This window comes from Gallinula chloropus, assembly GCF_964237585.1.
Source record: "Gallinula chloropus genome assembly, chromosome: 2".
NCBI lineage: Eukaryota > Metazoa > Chordata > Aves > Gruiformes > Rallidae > Gallinula > Gallinula chloropus.
The window spans coordinates 35,798,495-35,821,450 of record NC_140086.1 but is presented as its reverse complement, the minus strand read 5'-3'; the positions used below and the strand labels follow the sequence as shown (position 1 = coordinate 35,821,450).

Here is a 22,956-nt window from a genome sequence, read left to right as displayed (position 1 = left end):
TTTAAATGTCTGTAATCCAATACACAGACAAGGTCCTTGATCCTGCACCAGGATCCATTAGCGTGGCTCATTACTTCCCTGCACAGACCTAGGGATGCGATCCCACTGCTCAGGTCCTACATGTAGGAACCGATACTGGGAAGCTTCAGGTAGTAGCGCTGGGAAGCCAGAAAGAATGCTTACAGTTGAGTTTTCATAAATGTCCCCATTCTGAAAAATCCCTTCAGTCTGTTCATGCTCACCCGTGTGTGTACAGCAACCGATTGGAAAAATAATTTTTTTCAAGATTGTTCAGCTCAGAACAGTATCAGCATCAGAACAAATAGGTTCAGAATTTAAAAAAGGCTTCCAGCCAGTAGAGAAGCCAAACTACTCAATGACACCCTGTAACAAGTAGCACCAGGCATAAAAAACCTCCAACACTAACTAGGCTGAAACGGTGCTTGAAAATTATGAATCGTGTCACGTTACAAAAATCTCATGATTTCCCCTGACAGTCAGCGACTCAATGGAGTTTTCCAAAAGTATCCTTCTGTCCTGTGTTCATGAAGCCACAAGTGAATATTTATTAAAATATATTTTAATTAAAATGTGTATTTGAAGTATTCTGATTCAAAGTTTTAATTTACTTTAAAGTTTTCACAGATGGTACCATAACACTTCTATCCAGAAAGCGATTTAAACCTTTCACGGTAATGCTTTCAAATTTCTTCATAAATACTCTCAACCAGGTTTTTTTAAAAACAAACAAAACCAAACAAAAATAATCCACCACTTCTTTTCTCAGCCATTTGAGCTTCCTGTATTATAGATACTTAAGAACACATGAAAACCGTTTTCGTGCAGCCCACAATTTTGAGGGAATCTGAGACAGAACAGATACGTCATAATCACGTTAAAAACTACAAGCACCGTTGCCATCTGGTCCTATGTACTTTCTACATACTCGGACTAAAATCTTTTATATTGAACCAGAAAACAGAAATAAACATTTGCCCGGCTGAAGCTTATTACAGTCAGTATGAATGAACTTAAATAATTACATTCTGCAGCAAAACATTCTTGCTTCTGGTGAATTGTTTACCAAAAGTTGCCCCAGAGCCCATGAAACCGCATGGAGCCAGGGCTTACCTTTACGGAATTTCTTCTCCCGATCTGGGGAAGCTTCAGCGTTCTGTACTCACAGCCCACTAAAAAGCCTTCTCAACTGCTACACAGTCTCATAGTTTTGAGAAATGATGACAAAACCCAATTACATTTCTTCATAACAGAAGCTGCAGCAGCATTAATAAAGCTGAATAAAGCTTTCTGTGGTGGACCACAACAAATATTTGATAAGCAATTTTAGGATTCTTTAACATGAAAAGTGTTTCATGAGACCAGTTACTACTATTACTTGCTACAGTGAATGATAACTACAAACTAAACTTTTTATTTAGAATTACAGCTTCAAATGTATCACAAAATTATAAAAATAGCTCACCTATTTTAGTTGCACTGTAAATATTTTCTATGGGAAATACAACCCCTAGTCCATACAACAAGACTTTTGCCAGAGCTGGAATTAGCTGAGTAGTTGTTACCAGAATGTTCACACAGTTTGTCCTATGGAAGAGAAAATGCAAACATCCTTTTTTTAACAAAACAGAACAGAACAAGGAAAACCTTATCCCTCCCATCAGAACCCCTCATCATTATTACTGCCACTTAAAAAGAAAGGTTTTGGTTGGGTTTTTTTCTACCTTACAAGAGACTAAGGTGCAGAGTGGCATAGTCAGACAAGAACAAGGATTGAAAAGAAGGTCCTCCAGGTTCAGCATTTTGCCCAGGCCAGGCAGCCTCTTCAAGAACAACAGCAGACAACCTAAAGTTTCCTAACTAGTCTGTACTCACCTTGAATGAATAAGGGTGAGTGCTTTCAGTGCAAGTGTTAACCAAGAATCCGTCAAAGCTTCAATTTCTGCTCTTAGCTGTAACCAAGCCTCTCTTTTTGCTGGACCAAGAAGACCTGTGGAGTAGATAAGGGCATTTCTGCACTGAAATGAAGTAACGTTCTCTCATTTTCCTTTCCTTTCTTTAGCTCAGAGACAATCTTCCACACACCATAAACTAAACAGCTCACTAAACACTACTATGTTAAGAAAAGGAACAGAAATCAAAATTTCTTCCTTTTTACTATTTCTCCTAGTAGTATACTTGCTATATACTTCAGAGCCACTTGCCTCCAACGTTGTTTTTGTAGGTGTTGTATATTTCTTTTACTCGTCTGTAGCGGAAGGCCAGTTTCCGCATCCAGTCCACTCCTCCGCGCACCCCCGTCGCAAGGCACAAGTTTGCGCTGGTGGCAGCCGCGGGGAAGCCGTCTGTTCCGAAGTTATAGGTGCTAGTCAGAGATAAGAGCACACACACCCACCCCCAGATTAGCAAAAGGCAACACTCAACCACCAGCTTCTCACTTTCCTGGGCTGCAAAAGGCCAAGAGAGCTAAAAAGACAGCAGGCTACTGCAAGCGTTACAGCAGTTCCTTGCTTTCCCAGGGAGGATTTGGCAAAGCAGGGTTTTATCTCGTTCGGTTCTCTTGTACCTTAAATCCTGACCGTTGTCGTCTGAAGACACGTCATCAATGTGAACCTGGTCGCATTCCTAAGGTGACAGAAATTTTTTTGTCATTTTCTTGCAAATCTCAAAAATAAAGCTATAAAGAACTATGAACAATTTACTCATCTGGAATATTTTTAATTGTGGAAATCAGTAGATGGCAGTCTTGTTAAAACAACTATTTTATCTTTTCCTTGCGCTCATTTCTTAGAATACATGCACACCATCATTAGCTACTGCTGTTAAATGGCTTTCCAAAAACACTTTTTTGTGTTTAGAAAGGAAAGTGGTTAAAAACAATTAGCATATGTGTTCCATAAACGTTCTTGTAGCTTTTCAGGTACCTTAAAACATCATGCTGCTCAAAGCTGATTCAGTCAGTGCATAAGTGTAACTGAAACCAGACATTTTGGTAAATGTAACATATTAGAAAAATTAAACCTGATGCTAACCGCCAATGAAATTATGACCTCTGATTGCTGTTGAGCCACACACCAACACAGCCTGAGGCCAGTGTTTCAGAGGAGCGCAGACGAAAAATCTGTTCCTAGTTTGCCATTCATTTGAGAGTTGTGAGTTTCCTTCTCTCTCTTTGGTCTTAGTGCATGAAAGCAGCATGAAAAGATGAAGAAAATCTGAACAGAAATAGCCAAATCAAACCATCTTTTTTCAATGACTTTTATGCAAACCAAAATGGCACATTCGTAATTAGCTTTGTCCATCAATAAATTAACAATTGTGATGCATATTGTTTGTCCACCAAAAGACATTAGAACATTACTATTAACAATTTAACTTTTGGCAGGAAAACAAATAAACCTCTGGCACTCTAGATCAATCTCAATTCAGTGCTTGAAACAATAATGGATTTCAATTATTTCGATTATTTTAATAATTTCCTCTTCTCTCTCTTAATGTGAAGTACTATAACAAACATGATCTATTTTAAACATGAAAATACTGCAATCCTTTATTTTTGTGTTACTGCTTTCCTCTGAACAAATTTTTCTCTCTCCATGGATTTGCGAGGAAGGGAGGGAAGATAGAAGTGGAAAGAAACTCAAACCAGCTGTTCCCTAACAGAATTAAAATCATGACCCTCAACCCTTTTTCTAAAATATCTATTTTCCAGCCAACCCTCTCCCAGCAAGCAGCAAACTCCAAGGAGGAAAAGACTTTGACCCTGTAACCTTCTCCTCCTCTCCTGAGGTCAACAACCTCAGATAAGAAAAAAGCTGAAATGGTCTATTTGGCCTCACATGATGGCTGTGGATTCTAGATTTTTAAAAACATAGGTCTATGAAAAATATCTCAGAAACTTTTCAAATGTTTTGAACAACAAGGTGTGGTCTTTTGCAGTTGCACAACATATACTTTTTCTTACTGCAATACGTACTTTTTGGTATTTTATGCATACATAGCTTATGCTGGAGAGAGGGAAGCTAGAGAGTCAACCAGCGTAGGAAAGACAATACCACATTTGCTCATAATTTAACCACTATACAGTGAGTTTTCTCTTCATGCTGACAAAATGTATTAGATTTACAGACACAGATGAAACTGTGTGAGCATATGTTGCCAGGCTTTGAAAATTAACTTGCCTAAAAAAAAAAAATAAATAAAGCGAGAAGCTACTTCAGCAAGTTATCAAATTCACAGAAATTAAGTATTTTTCATATAAAACTGAAAGGAACTGTCCATCCAAATGCCTATGAAATTAATGACTCAAATATGCAGTGAGTGTAAGCTAATGAAGGGAAACTGTCCTGAATCCATGAATTTCTCACTGTAGTTACTCTTCCACTGCTCAGTGACTTTTCAAAGACTCCATGCATAGAAAACTTAAGCTTGAGTTGTCAATGTAGCAGTGAAAATTATCAAGTCTATAGCCTCCTCTCCCAGCTTGGAAGCTATGAATGATAACTGGAACAAGTTGCTGGAGAAGAAGATTCAAAATAGTAATCTATGAAAAAACCCAATTCTTTTAGTAACCACAAAACTAAAGGAAGGAGTAGATGAGCTTCTCACGGGAGTGGTTGAAAGAAGGAAGAACTCAATAGACTTCCAAATTCAGCTCTCAGGCAAAAGATAGAGGCAGGAAAGATGACACCACTGCATCTTAGATTCCACAGTTAAACAGGACCTGAGGACTTGGACTTTTCATTTATGCCGTGAGGTCTTAGAGCCATCACTAGACCTGGGACATCACATTCTCCCCTTTTGTCCACCCATCTCTTTGGTACATAGAACATAAGAAATTAAATAATGCAGTAGGAATGTTTAATTGGTGCTGGAACTAACTTTAAGGTCCCTTCCAACCAAATCCATTCTAGGATTCTATGAAACAGAAATCATGGTGTTGAAAGAAAAGAATTTTTGAGAGGAAAAACCCCAGAAAAGAACTCAGAAACTAAAACCTGGTGGAGTAAAGGTATAGAAACTGTGTCAAGAAAATAAGTAAAGTAAAGAAAGGTTGTGAACATCACAAATTTCAGGTGAAATACTGCATATAATGGAGAGAGATAGTGTCCTTTTTTTTGTCACGGATAAAAGAAAAGTCAAGTCAGGAAAGGAACGAAGCAAAATTGAAGCACAAGAGATACATGTTATAATTTGGAAGGGATAAAAGACCAATGTGATTGACACTACATTACAAGTGAAGGAAGGTCACAAACAGTGCATGACTGTTTTGTTCCTGTTGAGTGGCGGGACACAGCTTTGAGGCTAAATGTGAGTTTTGAGTGCCAGGTATTTTTTCACGCTGTCTAGCTGACTCGGACTTCGGGCTAATGAGTGATGGGTGCATTTTTCAACCCCTGAACATGGGAAGGAAAAACACTCATTCAGCGACTGCTCTTTTAGCAGTAAAGTCATGAAGGAATATCTCTTCAAAGAAGCTAATTACCTGCCCACCATTAAATGAACTTGTCTAACTTTACTTCAAAACACCTTCTATTTGTTTTCACCTGCGTGCTTTGTGTGAGGCATTTTGTTTATGACCAAAGACTATCTGAGACACTCTTCCCTCCCCTGATTAGTTAACAAGCAAACACCCATACAGTCAACATTTTAAAATAGCAGTTTAGTCAATATGCACCATATTCAGGGATAGGCTAAAATGAACTTTGACACTGACCAATAAATAATGTACATCCAAGCAGTACATTTGTGCAAAGATGTATGTTAATAGAAATGCTAAAACTCATGATATCCTCAATTACTTTCCAAAAAGGCTTCTGTGATGGAAGCCAAGTTAGAGGCAAACAGCCACTCAGAAAAAAAACACCACTTTACTGGTTTATTTGCACGCTTACCATTTCAAACTTTTACAGATACATTTGACAATTTTTCAAAATTTTCATAGGAAATACAGTACTAGTATTCTCCCCCCTATTTCTCTGGCACAGTGATATCTGAAATTAATATTGTAAGTCCCTGTAGAAACACTGCAAATACATGCTATTTATGCAGATGTATTTCATTATGATAGAATCAGTTTAGAAGTTTGCTCCAAAGCAGAACATTAAAATTGTTGGATTCTCTTTTAAAATTGGCTGAATTGGCAAGTAAGGAGCAAAATATCCTGTGGCTTATGTATAAAGATTATGCAGCAAGCTGTGTTTTGCTCCTAAAGGTGTTGACCTTGCAACTTCAGTGTATCCAGTTTGAAATCTTCATGAAGGACTACAAGTGATGACATGTTTGCACTGATGGTTTGGATTTCAGTCAGACAGGCTGAGATGCAGCTCAGCACTTTGGATCAATCCCTGGAAAGCGAAATGCACTTGGCATAGTTCAGGGGTAACACTTTCAGAAGGGCAAGGCACCTTAGGCATCTAAACCCTATTTTCACATAGGTCTTCTAAATTGCACTAATTTTAAGGAAACCCCCAAAGTGCTTAATTCACATTCGAAAATGAGATTTGGGCTACTAAAACATATAGAAAGTTTACAAGACCCTATTCGTAGTGCTGGATGCACGTTCTGTGTATGAGGGGCAGACACGAGATAGGAGAGGTATTCACAAAGGGAAATTTACTCTGTGAAAGCAATGCTGCTGCGATTCAGATCTCTGCTCCAGATCCCTTGCAGCTGTGGCCAGCAATCACAGGGCAAGTTGGTCAGAAACCTGGAGCAGTTATTGGTTTTCTGTGTAGTCAGCACACTAGTTTGACAGCCACTGTCAGAAATGGCAGGAGAGTGGGGCTGTATGGTGGATGTGGGACTGGTCCTCCTTTGGCAGCAGACTGGTAGCTGCCCAAGGCAGCACCCATAGAGCAACACCAAATAAGTGCCACCTGGAAGCTGGGTTTTTTTTCAAATGGCTTCATGAAGCATTACATTTTAAGGAATAATTCAAGGCAGAGAGAAAATTAATGTTCTGCAAAGGGAGAGAGGGAAATCTTTTCTGTTTAGCAATAGCAGCATGAAAGACAGCAAGCTGTGAAATGCAGGAGGATTTAAAAGCCTGTGGGAAGCAGAATCATAGACTCATAAAATCATCCCCTGCCATGGGCAAGGACATCTTCCACTAGACCAGGTTGCCCAAAGCCTCATCCAACCTGACTTTGGGAGACCCCAGAAAAAGCTGTTTTCCAGGGAGAGAAAGGAGACATTTCCTATGTACCTTTAAAGTGCAAGTTTGGATAAGGGAGGATGCTAGATAGGTGATTAGTAACATGATGAAAGCACACTCAAAGATACGATGCTAGTGGTGATATTGTGTCTGCCTGTGGACTTACCAATTAGCCTAAGAGAAAATGAGAGTGTCAGCATGCATAACTTAGCAAATCCACACATAGTAGTTTAAGAAGTTACTGTCCATGCTGTTCTTTGCTGTTCTCCTGCACATCTGGCCTGCATGAATCCATGTGTTTGTGTCCCTCAGACCTTTCAGAGCCATAACTGGTAGCATAGCTTGAAACAAATCTCCTGCAGCAGCTCAATTAAACCAACAGACATCGCATGGAGTAACTGAGACTTGATTCTTTGTTCCTTTCCATCAGCTTTGCTTTGGGTGTTGAAGCAGCAGCAGATACATGCTTGCAGGAGCTCTGTGAAACTGCTGCAATCATTTGCTAAGTGAAAATATGTCTCTAGTGAAATGCAGTAAGCCAAAGAAAAACAATTGAAAATGAATGACTAGATGCGTCCAGCCTAAGACTTGCACATGGAAAGCTTGTGTCTTCTCCCTCCTCCATTCCCAAAGCATTTGTTTCCTGCTAAATTTTCCTCCTTCTCTTTTCTGTTTTTGTGTGACGAGCCAAAAACTCCCAGAGATGCTCCACAGTCATCATTCACAGCTCTTAAAATGCCTGGACCTATGTAGTCTTCTGGAATCAGTCCTTCAAACTAACTTAGGATCTTTATAAAGATTCATATGCAAAGCATTAAGTTATGGCAGAAATGTTCTGCAAATATTTATATTACTTTGCTCCTTTGCTACCACCCGTCAAGTTGTGCACTTCTGCCATAATTATGTAAAATATGCCTCACTACTCAATTTACTGTAGGAAAATTAATAATAATAATAAAAAAGAGATTAAGGCTGTTACAAGAGTTCCTCTTATCTGTGCCAAAACTACAGGCCAAGTGGAGTGACGTAACGGCTAGCATGCTGATCATCTGCATTTCTGTGTTACAAAACTAACAAAAATAAATCTAATAATTCTGCTGTCCTGAATAAATACTGAGTGTAAGATAACTCTGGGCGAGTTTTGCACATTATGAAAAGGAGTAACGCGAATAATATTCTGAACATAACCTCAGAGGATGCCGAAGTATTACAGTCCTGATCTGCTGATTACAGCTAAAACACATTTCCACATTTGGTTAATCTTCTTAATTTACCGTGAGAAAACTAACACCACGCTGTCAACTAATTGTTTCAATACCTTAGTCTGCAAAGTCAAACGAGAGAGGGGGGAAAAAACCTCAACCAACAACCACCCTTCAGAACAAGCTATTTTCATTTTGTCTTTACATCAGCGTGCCCATTGAGACAGCCTGGAAGCTGGCCAACTCACAGGAAATGATTGCTGGGATTCTCTGTTCCTCTCATATCTGTCATTACCCAATTATATCCACTGCTTCATTTTCCCTACTGAACAGTAGAGAAATTTGGTCATGTACATGTGAGAACAGATCTGGCAAAACAAGTTAAAGCTGCAATCCTTTATGTATGTGATGTATTTGGAAAAAAACTTAATTTAGAAAAAAAATCCTCTAGTGTACACTACTGTGTTTTTTTATGCAGATTTTTATGACAGGAGTATCTCTGTTTATGTCTTTTCCAGAAATAAGATATATAAACTTTAAGATGTATAACCTTTCAGATTATTATCTGTTCCACAAATACTCATCACTTCTATAAGCAATCACAATGTACTTTTTTAGGAAACACAGGCTAACAGATTGTCAAGGAATGTTTTTCCAAGGAATAACTGCATGATCCAAAGCATGAATGATGATTTTTCTTTACAAATCTTTTGGTTTCTACACCTTTTTACTTACAGCTGTGATTATCTTCCTGAAAAATATGAAGCAGATTGCACCAACTAATCTCTATTTTAATTTTAGAAAAATAACAGGCAAGGATCCCAACATTATTTAATAGTAGTCATCAAACTTGACAAGTAAATCTCTGTTTAGCAAAACTTCTGTATGCAGACAGGTTAGACAACTGACCTTACATGAACAACACACATACAGTCTACCTGACATACATGTGCATCACCTGTGCCGCATGCTCCTCTCCTGCACTTGCTAAATATCCATAAAACTCTGCATGTCTTTTCAAGCCAAGGCAATAAAGCCTGAAGTGCTGAACTTCCTAACCCATCATCGCAGGGTGACTGTTAACATACAGCGCAAATCCATGTGAAAGAGCAGAGACTACGGTTCGCAGGTTCTCAATACTGGCACTCAACTGGCAGGACCTGTCATCTCTGTCTAGCCTGCACTTTGTGACCCTAACATTTTCTCTTCTTTCCCACCACAATTATTTGGCGCTGAAGAAAAAAGGTGCAGATTACCTGTGGGTCAGGCACAGGATATGAAGAACAAAGAGAGTTCTTGAAATCCACTTCATTCTGTCTGACAATTTGTGGATGAACAGTCAAGGAATTAAAGCAGGCTGTGAAGGCTTTCAAAACACTCCCATTTTAAACTTAAGACTATAAAGAGAAGCTTATAGTGTAAAAAAAAAAAAAATCACAACAAAAACCCAAACCCCACCTTTTAGTGTTAAAATAGCACATCAGAACAAAAAATAAATTTAAGGCTGTTAGCTATATAAACCATTAGCTATTATAAACACCGAGGGCTAAGCACTAAAATTATTTAACAAACTCATTCTCATAGCTGATGACTAAGGAGTGCCGTCCCGCACCAACACGTAACCCTTTCAGAACACACAAAGGATGCCATTCTTTTCTAACAGAAAAAGTGATTAAAATCCTATTTTGCTTCCCCACACGAACAAGTGCATTTGGATTAAATACGATACGCCTAAAGTAAACAGTGTTTGTTCCAAAATAAATACAGATCTTACTCTGCAAATTGTGTTTACTGAAGTAGCTACACTAAAATCAAGGTTTACATTTTCATTTCAGCTGCACCTTGTAACTGGAAGAATGCGTTCTAAAGTAAAACATGATCTAGAGAAGCATCTACATAACAATGTAACATGATGGTTACATTCCCACAGCCAATTAAAACTATCTCGCTAGTTCTCTTTACTTCGTGTCACGAAGCAGATATCCTAAGAACTGATAGTGTCTCGATATATATTACTTGATACATTGAAATCTCTTCTACTGAAAAATAAGACTAAAAGGTAAAATCATACCTCTAGCACAGAGTCAGCAGAGCTCAGGACAATTACAATAAGTGCAGTCCTCTGAACCCCAGAGCTTTCTTGCCTGCTTTAAGGTATAGATTTGTTGTTTGAGTTCCAGTTCAGAGTTACTCCCTATCATTCCAATTGTGCTCATTGCATTCCAATCATTCAGACAAGATAAAACACAGAACTATTCTACTTCTGTAACCATGGAATCATAGAATATCCTAAGTTGGGAGAGACCCATAAGGATCATCAAGTCCAACTCCTGGCTCCGAACAGGGCCAGCCAAGTCAGAGCACGGGACTGAGTGTATCATTCAGATGCTCCCTGAACAGCTCAGTGCTGTGACCACTTTCATGGGGAGCCTGTTCCTGGGCCCGACCACCCTCTCAGTAAAGAACCTCTTCCTGACATCCAACCTAAACCTCCCCTGTCCAACTTCATACTCATAGAACCACTCCCTCGGGTTCTATCACTGGCCACCAAAGTGAGGAGATAAGTGTCCCTTTGCTCCCCCTCATCAGGAAGTCATAGACTGTGATGAGGCCTCCCCTCAGTCTCCTTTTCCCCACACTGTACAAACCAAGGGACTTCAGCCTCTCCTCGTAAGCCTTCCCCTCCAGACCCTTTACTGTGCTCATTCCTCTCCTCTGAACACTCTACAACAGTTTTGTGTCCCTCTTCTATTGTGGCATCCAAAACTGCATGCAGTACTCAAGGTGAGGCTGCACCAGCACAGTTTAGAGCGGGACAATCCCCTCCCTGGACCAGCTGGCAATTCCATGCTTGATGCACCCCAGGATAGGGTTGGCCCTCCTGGCTGCCTAGGCACATTGCTGGCTCCTGTTTAACTTGCTGTCAATCAAGACCCCAGATCTCTCTCAGCATGGCTGGCCTCCAGTGCCTGATCTGTATGTGTAGCCAGGGTTGCCCCTTTCCAGGTCCAGAATCTGGCCCTTGGTCTTGTTAAACTTCATGCTGTTGGTGACTGCCCAGCTCTCCAAGATGTCCAGATCTCTCTGTAAGGCTTCTCCACCTTCAAGAGAGTCAAAAGCTCCTCCAAATTTGGTGTCATCTGCAAATTTACTTAAGACACCCTCTACTGCTGTCTTATTCAGTGAAGTGTTTTGGAGTGCCTCTCTAGCAATCAATTCTTGCTGCAACTCTGACAAAATATTTTATTATTCTATTTCTCTATGTTTTGCAGGAAGAGGAGGATGTCAGAAGAAGAATTTTACCCATAAATAGAAACTGTTCAAGTTTATCTGTTTAAAGAGTCCATGTAACTCCTGGAAAGGACAGTGTTAAGTTCAAAATGTCAAGCTCACTTTATTTTAAAAGTTCAACAATTCATGTTGTAAATACCTTCTTTACAACATGATTCATGTTATCTGCAGATATATACTTTTATAAAAAGAAAAAAACTACTATAACTGATGAAAGCCAGTTAAAATAAAATATGAATGTGTTTAAAGAAGTAACAAAAGCCATGGAACTGGTCAGCATACCATGAATTATTCCCAAACTTATTAACTTGAAAGTACACTTTCAGGAACACATACACTTTATTGAAACTGTATACTACAGGTTGTTCAAATATATTTAAATTTTAAACAATTTCAAAATTAAACTTATGAAAAGAATGATTTTTCCATAAAAGCCTGAAAGCAGTATCTCATATCTCAGGAAATTACGAGTGCTCTTTTGGTTCACATGGAAATGTGACAAAAAAAGATGTAAGGTCTCTCTTTCAGTCCTACACAACCATTTCACATAAACTTGCTGTGCCTGGGTGCAGTTGACCATCTCCTAAATGCAGATGTTCAAATGAGAGCTACAATACTTTGGGGTAGTGAGTTTCCCATCCTTGTAAATATCTGCTAATGGGACAAAACTGGGATTAAAATTCTTTCTGCTAACCTTGTTGGTAATTGCAGCTAAAACTTTTGCTTCTATAGGCACCCTGAAGACCTTTGCACATTGCATTGCATTTTTCTCCTTCCTTTTCCTTCCCCCTTCAATGTTGTGGGGCAGATGTTGACCCCTATACCACTGCTCAGTGGCACATGTAGGGAGTGATCTGAGGCACCACTGCCTTGCTCAGCTGGAGCAGAGGATGACTATCTGATTCACTATAGCTCTAGAATTCCAGCAGGATAGGCAAGAGCTTTTGTGCCACCTACACTTAGAGAAATGGAGAAGCAACATGAAGGCAAATAAGGTGATAAAGTGATGCTACGAGCTTGGTAGGCTCCCAAGTATTTCAGCCATATGTGTGGAAAGACCACTCCATCTTTATTTTCAGTGGCACCTAGTATGAAGGTACTTATCACTGGGCATGTGAAAAAAGTTAAGTGGTTAAGAAACTGTATAAGCTCACAGGAATGATCTTCTTAAGTAAGCTAAGGAGCTATTTGTTATTCTTTGTAGCTCTAACACTCATGACCCACAGCAGCACATTTCACAACAGCTAGGCATCATGCATTTCGGGTGGGTCAAAGCTTTTAGCTGGGTTTTGCACACAACCAGCAAAGCCAAAATTCTGCCTATGAATAAAGACATTGTTTTGCATCTCTGTTCATATACCTACAGCCACATGTGTGGTGTAATTTAGTCCCACATTCATGAAGTAGAATTTCACAAGCTTTCTGCAAGTCACCCATGACTGCAGTATCATATAGATGAGAAACCATTTCTAGTCATTCCCTCATATACGTATCAGGGCAAATTCCTTACCATGATTTGTATTTGCTTTCCCTTCTTCCTGCAGCAAAACTGAGCTGTTCCTAGATTGCTATTGTGGAAAACTAAATGCCATAAATATATGGGTTTTGTGTCTCAGTTTGAATCTGCAATGCCTGTTAGATGGGACTTCACAACTCTTCATAGGGCCCAAAGTACTTTAAAAATTAGATTTACATCTCCAAATACATGGAGTACTGTTAAAAAAAAAAGAAAAAGGAAAAAAGCTCTACTGAAGCTTTAGGATTAATCACATTTGGTTTTCTCAGAACTCTGTTGCTGAAGGTGAAATATCAGAAGTTGAATCATGGGCTGCATACGCAGCCCCGGTCTGGCTGGGAGTTCCTATTACAGACATTACAAACATCAGAAGGAGGTGCACTCTTATTTCAGCCAAAATGCAAAAAGGCATTTTTGAATGGATATTCCTCTGTAGGTCTCCGGACAACCCCACTCACAGTGATCAGGGATTAGTCCAGTATTTGGGGGTGGGAAAGAGATAATTCAGAGGGCTCTATTTGAAGTTTTCCTCTCCCTGCAACCATCCCTTGCATCTCACCAGGAATAAGGCTTATTCAAAAGCTTTTCCTGTGGTTGCTTATATTTGAGTTTGATGGTCCCAGAAATCTATTTTTGGTGTGTTCTACATTCCTTTCTACTGGCTTTTGCAATAAGTGACTACAGTTGTTTCTTATTCATCATCCAGCTAGCCAATTCGGAAGTAAAGGGCCAAAGGTCCGTTAAGATTTTCCGGGATCCATCCTCCAATCACAGCCAAATCAGACTCACTGCCAAAATCAGAGAGGTGCCTCAAGGAAAACAACTATTTCTCACAGCTGTAGAACCAGACCTAATGGTCTGAACATGAACTTCTGTCCATTGTTCCTTTGTAAATGTAGGTCATCCGGCAAAACCCATCATTTTATGACAAGCCAGACTCTTAAATTCCTAATTTTATGTATTACCAGCAATAGATATTTACATGACCAATATGAATGACTACAATCCACAATGGCTGAGAACTGATTCTGCTTTCAGCTGCATCTTTAACTATCATGTGCTTTTGAAAACTATTTTCAAACAAAAAGTACTTTCATAGATTGGTTTTTAAACGTTTCTATCTTCCTAGGATATTAAAGAATGCACATGCTATTTTTCTGGTTTGAGAGAACGTGAAATGTAATGTTCTTAAGAAATACATTTTCTTTGGCATCATCTTAGTAAATATTAATTTTGAGGCAGTGAACCCACCTGCTTACCTCTAGAGAGCTTAACGTCAACAACCTATCAACAACACTGTTGCTCTGTACTGGATTAATTTTATTTTCCCCCTAACATTGACAGAGATAGGTTGACTTTCTTCCTTCCTGGTACATCACTGGTGACCTCAGGAAAATAAAGGACATTCATAGATTCATGCCATAATGCTACATCAAAGTTTTGCAATACTCTCAGATGTGTTCACAAATGAAATCTTTTAAATAGAACTGGGGTAATTGTGCATGGGAGAAACAAAGAGCAGGAAGCACTCAAAGCTGCTGCATTTAACTCTTAAACAGCTGCTACCTATTCCTTTTAAAAAAATGAAAATCCCAGCCAAAACAGCAAAAAACCCACAATCTTTCTTCAGGAATGACCAACAATTAAAACCCATAAAGCTGCGGAATGTTTTGGGGAGAGTCATTAAATTTTATGTAACTTTAGTCCTCATCTTGAATGGAAGATAATACCAGCTCTAATGGCAGGGATGCAGACTTAATCAATGGTTTAATCTTTTGACCATTCCGAAAGCTTATCACAAACCTAATACAAAGAAAGTAATTGTTAATACCAATTAAGTTCATTGAAGTATTAACGCATTCTCCAGCATACATCCTTTCTAATAATATATTTCCAGTTGAAAAATAGACAAGCGATAAGAAATAGATAAGTAATAATAAGAAGTAATAATAAAAACACAATAATAAATTTAATAATAAACTGGTTATTAAATAATTTCATAACAAATAATTTGTTAGGGGAAATAAAAATATTTAAAATCCAATCAAAGGATATTTTTTCTTCTTTCTCCTGAATGATTTAATTCAATATTTATTTTTTATCTCAAGGAAAATGGTATCATTTTGCTGTAATTTTAGTGATTTCTGAAGAATTATTTCACACCCTTGCAACTCAGACCCTGGAAGTCTTGCTTACTTTATGGACAAGAGAAATGGGAGCTATTAAACGATACAGGCAATCACGAGTAACTTGCTTTGGAACAGGAGTACTTAGAGGAGCAAGACTCTGATTTACTGTTGTTCTGATTTCTTCTTTTTCAATGGGTTACCCTATCATTTTGTAAACATAATTTGTCACCAACACCAGCCAGAGTTCTCTGTAACTACTTTTTGTCTTTCTTTCAGATCTGTTATCCCTGCTGAGAGAATCTACTAAAGAAGAATTTTTCATACTGACACCAACTGTAGTCTTGCTGTGAATAACCACATTCCCATAAAAATCATTCCATTTATTGCAAAGTTGTTGGCAGACCATAGGAATAATAGTCAACTCAGGAAACCTTTTATCCTGAAATCACATAGCTTAACCCTTTGCATGACCACATAAAGTTTATACCTAAAAGCCATTCTACCACCTTGCTGATTTAATGCTTTTGTAAAAGAATTTTTGTTTTTGGCAAGTTTTAAAAGTTATTTTTTCACAGTACTTATTTTTTAACTAACTCCCCCCAAAACCCAAAGCAAAAAAGGAGGATTAAATTGGAATCTGTCCAGTAGTATTTTTAGGTTTTTATAAACTTAGAATTATAGGTTCTTTCCCAATGCATTTAATAATACATTAGCATAGGTACATTAGCATGATTTTGATCACAATCTTAACATTTACATTCATATGAAAATTTTTTCTGTTTCTATTTTTCCTACCTTCCTATGGTAAAGAAAGATGCATGAAATCACAGTATAATGGAACAATTAAAAAAAAACAAGCCTGTTTACTTTATGATTTTTTTGTGGAAGATACTTCTGTTAGGCATTATATTTGCTTTGTTAAACACCAAACGAGTGGAGATTAGCTTCAGGAAAAAGACATTAGTCTTGTTAGTCCATCTTCATGATAGTTTGTGAGTCAGAGGTTGCCTGTATTCAAATTCCTGTCTGAATTTATTAAATTGATGGAACAAAAAAAATGCAGTGTATGTTTCCACTGTCTTTTTTCTTCTGTTCATCAACCCTTATTTATAGGTAATAATGGCTTGATTTATACTTTATTCATTTGACCGAGGCAATAATGGGAGTTTTGGACTTGTGAACACACTGTTAAGAAATATATACACATTTCATTCCAATAAATGAGGTATTTGACTTGCATTTTTAAACTTTTCAATCAGAGAAAATTCTTAGGAAACCTCTTTCTTGAGTTAGAACTGTAGCTGCAATTGACTCTCCCCCTTGCCTACCAATGTTAGGGAATGAGTTATTCCCCTGTGTATCCATGCTTTACATTCACAATGCGAGTTACACAAATGCACAGGAGAATGAGAGCAGACACTCCAACTGATTGAAATTATTTTCTACAATTCAGAAAGGATCACTTGCTTAGATATAGCTGATCCTCCCTGTGCCAGTAATATTGCAGCTGAGCTCAGTACTCAGTCAGCAGTCTGTGCTTCGCTGCTAGTGAACATGTAAGAACCATCATCTCCCAACTGCGCAGTACTGCAGGTAGCGTTCAGAACGGGCCTGGACTGCCCTGTTCCAACTGGACAAGGATCTTGGAAAAAAAAAAAAACAAAACCAAATACTCCATTCCTTCAATACCTCGTTGTTTCTTTTGTTAAGCTTTTCATTTACATTTTTTGCAATCCCCATTAAATCCTCGTGTTTTAACAGCACAGACTGATTGCTTTAGTCCACTACAGATTCACACAGCTTCTTGACCATATCTAAAGATGAATTTTAAAAATGCAATTAACAGCAAACTTTACTTTAAAACACAGAGAAATAAAAGTGATACTGCAATGAGTAAAGGGAATAGTCCCCTCCCCCTTTCTTTAAAGTTTCATTAGACCATTGAACTGGATGAAATTCAGATAGAGGCCTTATTGTAACCACACTGAAACAGTAGAAATCTCCTGAGACCATGAAACTCAAACATTTTGGGAACCAACTTCAAGCACTCCTTTCGTGCTTTCAAAAAAGAAAATGAATGAAAGGCACTTCTTAATTTTTCTCCCTACAGCAACATTTCGATATAATTCCTACCAAAAAAAACCCCCAACCCCAAAAAATCCAAACAAAAAGCCCCCAGCACAAACAGATCTTTTTAAAATACATGTGTATGAATTTTTTCTTAAAATTTAAATTACAGCCATAGCAGTCATACGTAGCCACACCAGCACAAACTGCTTGATGGCTCATTTGGATAAACAGACAACTGCACTAATAACTTTGTAAATTCATGCTAAAATTAAACCCAGACTGAAGAGGTTGATAAAAACCACCTACCATGCATGCTGCACATACTGTGCATAAGATGCTTACGCTGCGCTTTCAAGTGTTTGTATTTGAGGATTGGCTAATAGCTAACGGCATGTAAGGATAACACTTTCCCCTAGCTTCCCTAAAATAAAGGTACATCATTTTCAGAAACTGATCCACTTAAAACACCAACCTGAATAACACAAATCTGAGGTTTACAGTTTAAGATGGTATTCAGATCAACAAGAAGAAAATTTTTTAAAAGACAACTATTTATTTTCTCTTCAGGTTATCTTCTGGGTTTTGCACTGGAAGAGTTCAGTGAGGGGAAAAACGTTTTTCCTCAAAGTGGTGAAATCAGCACAAAATAATCACATTAAGTGAACAAAAAAAGGGTGTGGATGTGTGTGTGTGCAGCTGGGAAATATCTGAGTGTAAATTAACATTGATCTTCACTGGAATAACTCACAGTCTTCAGCATTTTCAGCTGCACCCAGGACTTGACTGGATGCATGAGATTTTACACATCTGTCAGCTTAATCAGAGATGAAAACACAAAATCTACTCCTCAAAAATATTATTTAAATTCGTGAAACTTTGTAGATTTTTAGGTTATAAGCTGATAATGGATTACTTTGGAAACTTATGAATGAGTCATGACTACAGCATTGACATCTGTAGTAGTAGACAGGCTTTTGGTTCGGTGGTATTCATAATATCTAAAGAAAATGTAAACCAACTTTGCTCACATCAACTTCACAATACCAAAATTAAGCCTCTCTATGCAAGAAAAAATGGAAATAAATTCATTAATTAATAGCAACATTAACTGTTTTTGTTGTTAGTATCAACTATTTCCCCTTTCACTTTGCATCACTGTTTTATTATTTCAGACTTCTGGTCTCAGGTAAATAAGAAAGACAACTTATTCATATCCAAAATGGCAATTCTAGCACTAAGAGGCCTTCAGGATGAATCACGTCATTGCCTGGTTTTGGATTGAATGTGCTGAACCATCACGCAGTGTATCACATCTGTGCTTAGGGCACAATCTGATTGGCAGCAGAGCTCTGTGGCATGTATTGGGGTGCTTCAACCCCTCAAAAGCACAAATTTATCAAGGACAGATGATTATATGTCAGCAACATAAAGTACGTCAGTGTTTGGACATCTGGTAATGGATTGATATCAAATGCATGGAAGCTGACTGCAGACTTCTCAATCTGCAAAATTTCTTAGAGTGAGTTTTGCCTCTCAGTTTCTGGAAGTTGTTTTTTTAGAACAACAGCAATGTTTCAGTACTGTTTATAAGAGGAGCTTCAACGTTGTGTCTCACGTCCTTCTTCACTACACAGAAATCTTAACAGCACCCTTCATAGTCTGCCACTGCAGCCTGGTGCTCATGTTTCCATTGCCATTAAAACAGCCATTATCCTGTGCAGATCCATGATTCCACTAACAGATGCTGTCTGCATAATGCTTTGATGAGAATACTACAATAAATTCCAGGCACCTTACTACTGCCCTTCAACACACTATCTCCTGGACTGGCAGATCCTTGCAGCTGATATTTCAGGCTCTACAGAACCTAGCTATTACAGACAGGTACAAGTGTTACCATGAAAAGCATGTCAGCATTTGGTATTTTATTTCCCATGGCAGGTACGAGAACTACAGTTCTTTCACTTTTTTGAATATACAATTTGGGGAAGCACGTAGACAAAACATGTTTTTTTATGTGATAGAAATTACTTTAGGGTATGATCTTGGAGATGGTTAGCTAACCACAAGGTTAGCTTGCTGTCTACCACAAACCTTTTCTCACTAGCACGTATACCACTGAGAAACGGGATGCCATCCAGAGGGACCCTGTCAGACTTGGGGAGTAGGCCAATGACAGTCTCATGGAGTTAATAAAGTCAAGCACAAGGTCATACATGTGGGTTGAGACAATCACCAGTAACAGCTGGATGGTGAATTGATTGAGAACAGCCCTGCAGAGAAGGACTTGGGGATACTGGTGGATAAAAAATGGGATACGAACTGGTAATGTGCACCCAGAAAGCCAACCATACTGTGGACTGCATTTAAAGAGGCATGACTAGCAGGTCAACAGAAGTGATTCCCCCCTGTGCTCCACTCTCATGAGACACCACCAGGAGTACTGCATCCAGCTCTGGGGCCCTCAACATAAAAAGGACATGGAACTGTTGGAGCAGGTCCAGAGGAGGTTCCACAGAAATGATCAGAGGGCTGGTGCACCTCTTGTATGAGGAAAGGTTGAGAGATTTGCAATTGTTCAGCCTGAAGAAGAGTAGGCTCCAGGGAGACCTTATTGTGGTTTTTCAATATATAAAGGGAGCCTGTAAGAAAGATGGAGGGAAGCTTTTTACCAAAGCCTACAGCGATAGAACAAGGGCTAAAGTGTAACAGTTTTAAACTGAAGGAGGGAAGGTTTAGATTAGATATAAGGAAGAAATTCTTTATGATGAGGGGCGAGACACTGGAACAGGTTGCCCAGAGAAGCTGTGGATGGCTTATAATTGAAAGTGCTCAAAAGGCCAGGTTGGATGTGGTTTTGAGCCACTACATCTAGTGGAAGGTGTCCCTGCCCATAGCAGTGGGGTTTAGATTAGGTGAATTTAAAGGTTCCAACTCAAAACCATTCTTTAATTCTATGAAATACTCTTTACTATACCAGGTGATTTGCGTGTCGATGTGTTTCTTCACAAAGCATTCCTGCCTATTCTTAAGCTCATTTATCCTACAGCAAAATCTAGGCATCCCAAACAGAAGCCCTTGGTACCAAACAGTAGATTACATGGAATTCATACTGGTTACTAGCTCACAAGGACAAACACCTGAAACACTGCAATGACTAGTGATGACTGATGGCCAACTGGGTTGGTTTGTTTGGGTTTTTTTCCCTGTGGTTTTAAAAAATTTACTTTACTTGAAATGTATGAATAACTCAAACTGGAACAATTACAACTTTCAAAACCAATCCAAAATAAAAAACAGTAGAAAACAAATTAACAAATACAATGGAAAACTGGAAAGTTTTCTTGGATGACTAATTGCAATGAGTTTTTGCCCTTTTTCTTTAAAGTTGTTTGAATATACGCATTTTATAATTGTCTCAGCAGAGAAAGCATTAGTGCCAAGATGTTCCTAAGGACTAAGACATTAAAGAGACCAAGCTGTTAGAAATCCAACTGCAACTGCACACAGTAAGCTACAGCAATCATGAGACTATACTCTCTCTTTTCCTTCTTTAGTACTTTATGACATAATTATCATCCTTGTATCTGTAGATACCATCTTTATCATCATCCTTATCTGTAGATGAAGAGACCAAGGCAGTAATCAGTAATTACAAAGTAGGGGCAACCACAAAACCAGACCTCGTGTCACTTCATTTTGCATAAATGTATGTAGTATCTACTGATTAGTACATACTGCCAGCAGAGGCTTACCCTATAAGTACTCAAAGCTTGGAGCATGGCTTCAGACACAAAGTGATCTTGATCTGATTTTTTTCTATGCAAAGAAGTTGAGATCTTTCTGGTGATCCTGTTTTCACAGTCCCTTCACAGTTACTCCACTTCCTCAGTCAGCCTGGCTACGTCTTTGCAGCTCCCATAGCTTCCACCACTGACTGCGGACTTCTTTTACACCTGAGTAAGTTTAAATCTAGGCAACAACATACCTATCACACCTGCCCAAAGCTGGCTCTGTGACATTTCCACAAGGTGTGAGAGAATAAATGATGGACTTCCACACTGCTAATAGTGGCCAACCAGCTTGCTCTGGAGCTTGCTCAAAAGCCTGCACTTAAGGGCTGGTTTGCATCCAAGCAGTTCATTTGTTAGATTACTTGATTCTAGAACCAGATGTGCTAAAATGCTTTCAGAAAGATGAGCATTTCACCCTGCAGTGGTCATGGTTCTTTGAGATGTGCAGTAACCTGCACACAATAAGTCTGCCAAATGTTATTATTCAATAATGTGTATTATCATAATGCCCGCGATCCCAAATCATGCTTCAGAGTGCTACTGTGCTAAAAGCTACCAGCCCAAGTCTGCGGCGTATTAAAGTATCAAGGTCTGAGGGGAAATAGTTTCCCTTTCTCCTCCAGATTAAAGAAACAGAACATATGGCTGTGTTGCTTCAAAGGCATTCCTACAGGGCACTGCGTGGTATGCTGGGGACATAGCTCCATGCACAGCCACTGAAGGACCCGTGAGGAAAGTCACTTAGTTTCCTGCAGTGTTACTGAGACCTACAAAGGAGAAAATTCCCAGGCTGATGAAAAGAAGAATATATGTCCCTGTCATGAAGAAAAGGTCTCCTTGAGGCCTAGAAGTGATTTATATAGTGCATTTGCTTCCAGCAGCAGGGAGGCAATCCAGTTTCACCTGTAAGAACTGCAGGCAAAGGACAAAGAGGGACTAAAGTCGGAGAAGTTTTGCTCTGTGATCAGGCTTCACCGTTGCTGTGCTGGGGTTTTATTTCCTTTGTCAGACCTGAGCTCTCACTATGATCTCAGTGGAGCACCTCTTCTCGGAGCAATCCCTTCAGTGCCCATTGTCAGTGCAGAAAGTATCACTACCTGCTTTAGTGCCCGAAGAGTCTGTATTTCAATGTGGGCCTTGCAGATGCTTTACATTTCTTTAAGGAACAGAAGGGCGGCTGCATACTGCTGGGTGTCACACATCCCAGACACATTTGAAGTAGTAAAAGCTGCCCTCCACACAACCTCGAGCTTGCAAAGGAGAACGAGAGAGAGGCGGTGTTGATATATACTGATAGCCTGATGATTGGGAGCTACAAACAAGGAGAGCAGGCACCTCCACATAGTAAATTATGCACGAAACAACCCACAAAGAGCAGTTTTCATAAAAAATACCTGGCAGTTAATTTCTCCCTATCAACTTCTAGATCTGAGTAAATCCAAGCTAGCAGTTACAGACTAGCAGGAGTCCTAGAAAGATTTATTGCTAAATGGGTGGAGGGAGCATGTTTACAGGGCAAACTCAGAGTGTGAGAGTACAAGAACGTAAATGCTGTTTATTCATTGCTTGAAATTGCGAAAAGATGCATCCATGTAAGTCAGTGTCTCACTGTTTCACAACAGCCAGTTTCGTTCCCATGTGTGTCAATTTGTAAAACATTTCAATATTAATCTAACTTTTTTTAACAGTGTGAAGAGGCAGGAGAGTTAGAGCAATGCAGAGGGCTGCTCTTCTGCCACTTGGTGTGGGAGGACCAGCCAACCATGTTGGCAGCAGACAG

General features: G+C 39.0%; 1 protein-coding gene across 7 annotated transcripts in view; it reads right to left on the bottom strand.

Annotated features, from left to right (window-relative positions):
* EYA1 (EYA transcriptional coactivator and phosphatase 1) overlaps positions 1-22,956 on the bottom strand; it is a gene marked incomplete at its 5' end in the record, with an annotated part of 155,305 nt that overhangs the window by 9,257 nt on the left and 123,092 nt on the right. For all 7 annotated transcript variants that reach the window (XM_084280433.1, XM_084280434.1, XM_084280435.1 and 4 more), the window contains 4 exons: positions 1,484-1,605; positions 1,894-2,008; positions 2,223-2,383; positions 2,585-2,643. In XM_084280433.1, the coding sequence (XP_084136559.1) occupies positions 1,484-1,605; positions 1,894-2,008; positions 2,223-2,383; positions 2,585-2,643 (457 nt within the window). The remainder of the gene's footprint in view (positions 1-1,483; positions 1,606-1,893; positions 2,009-2,222; positions 2,384-2,584; positions 2,644-22,956) is intronic.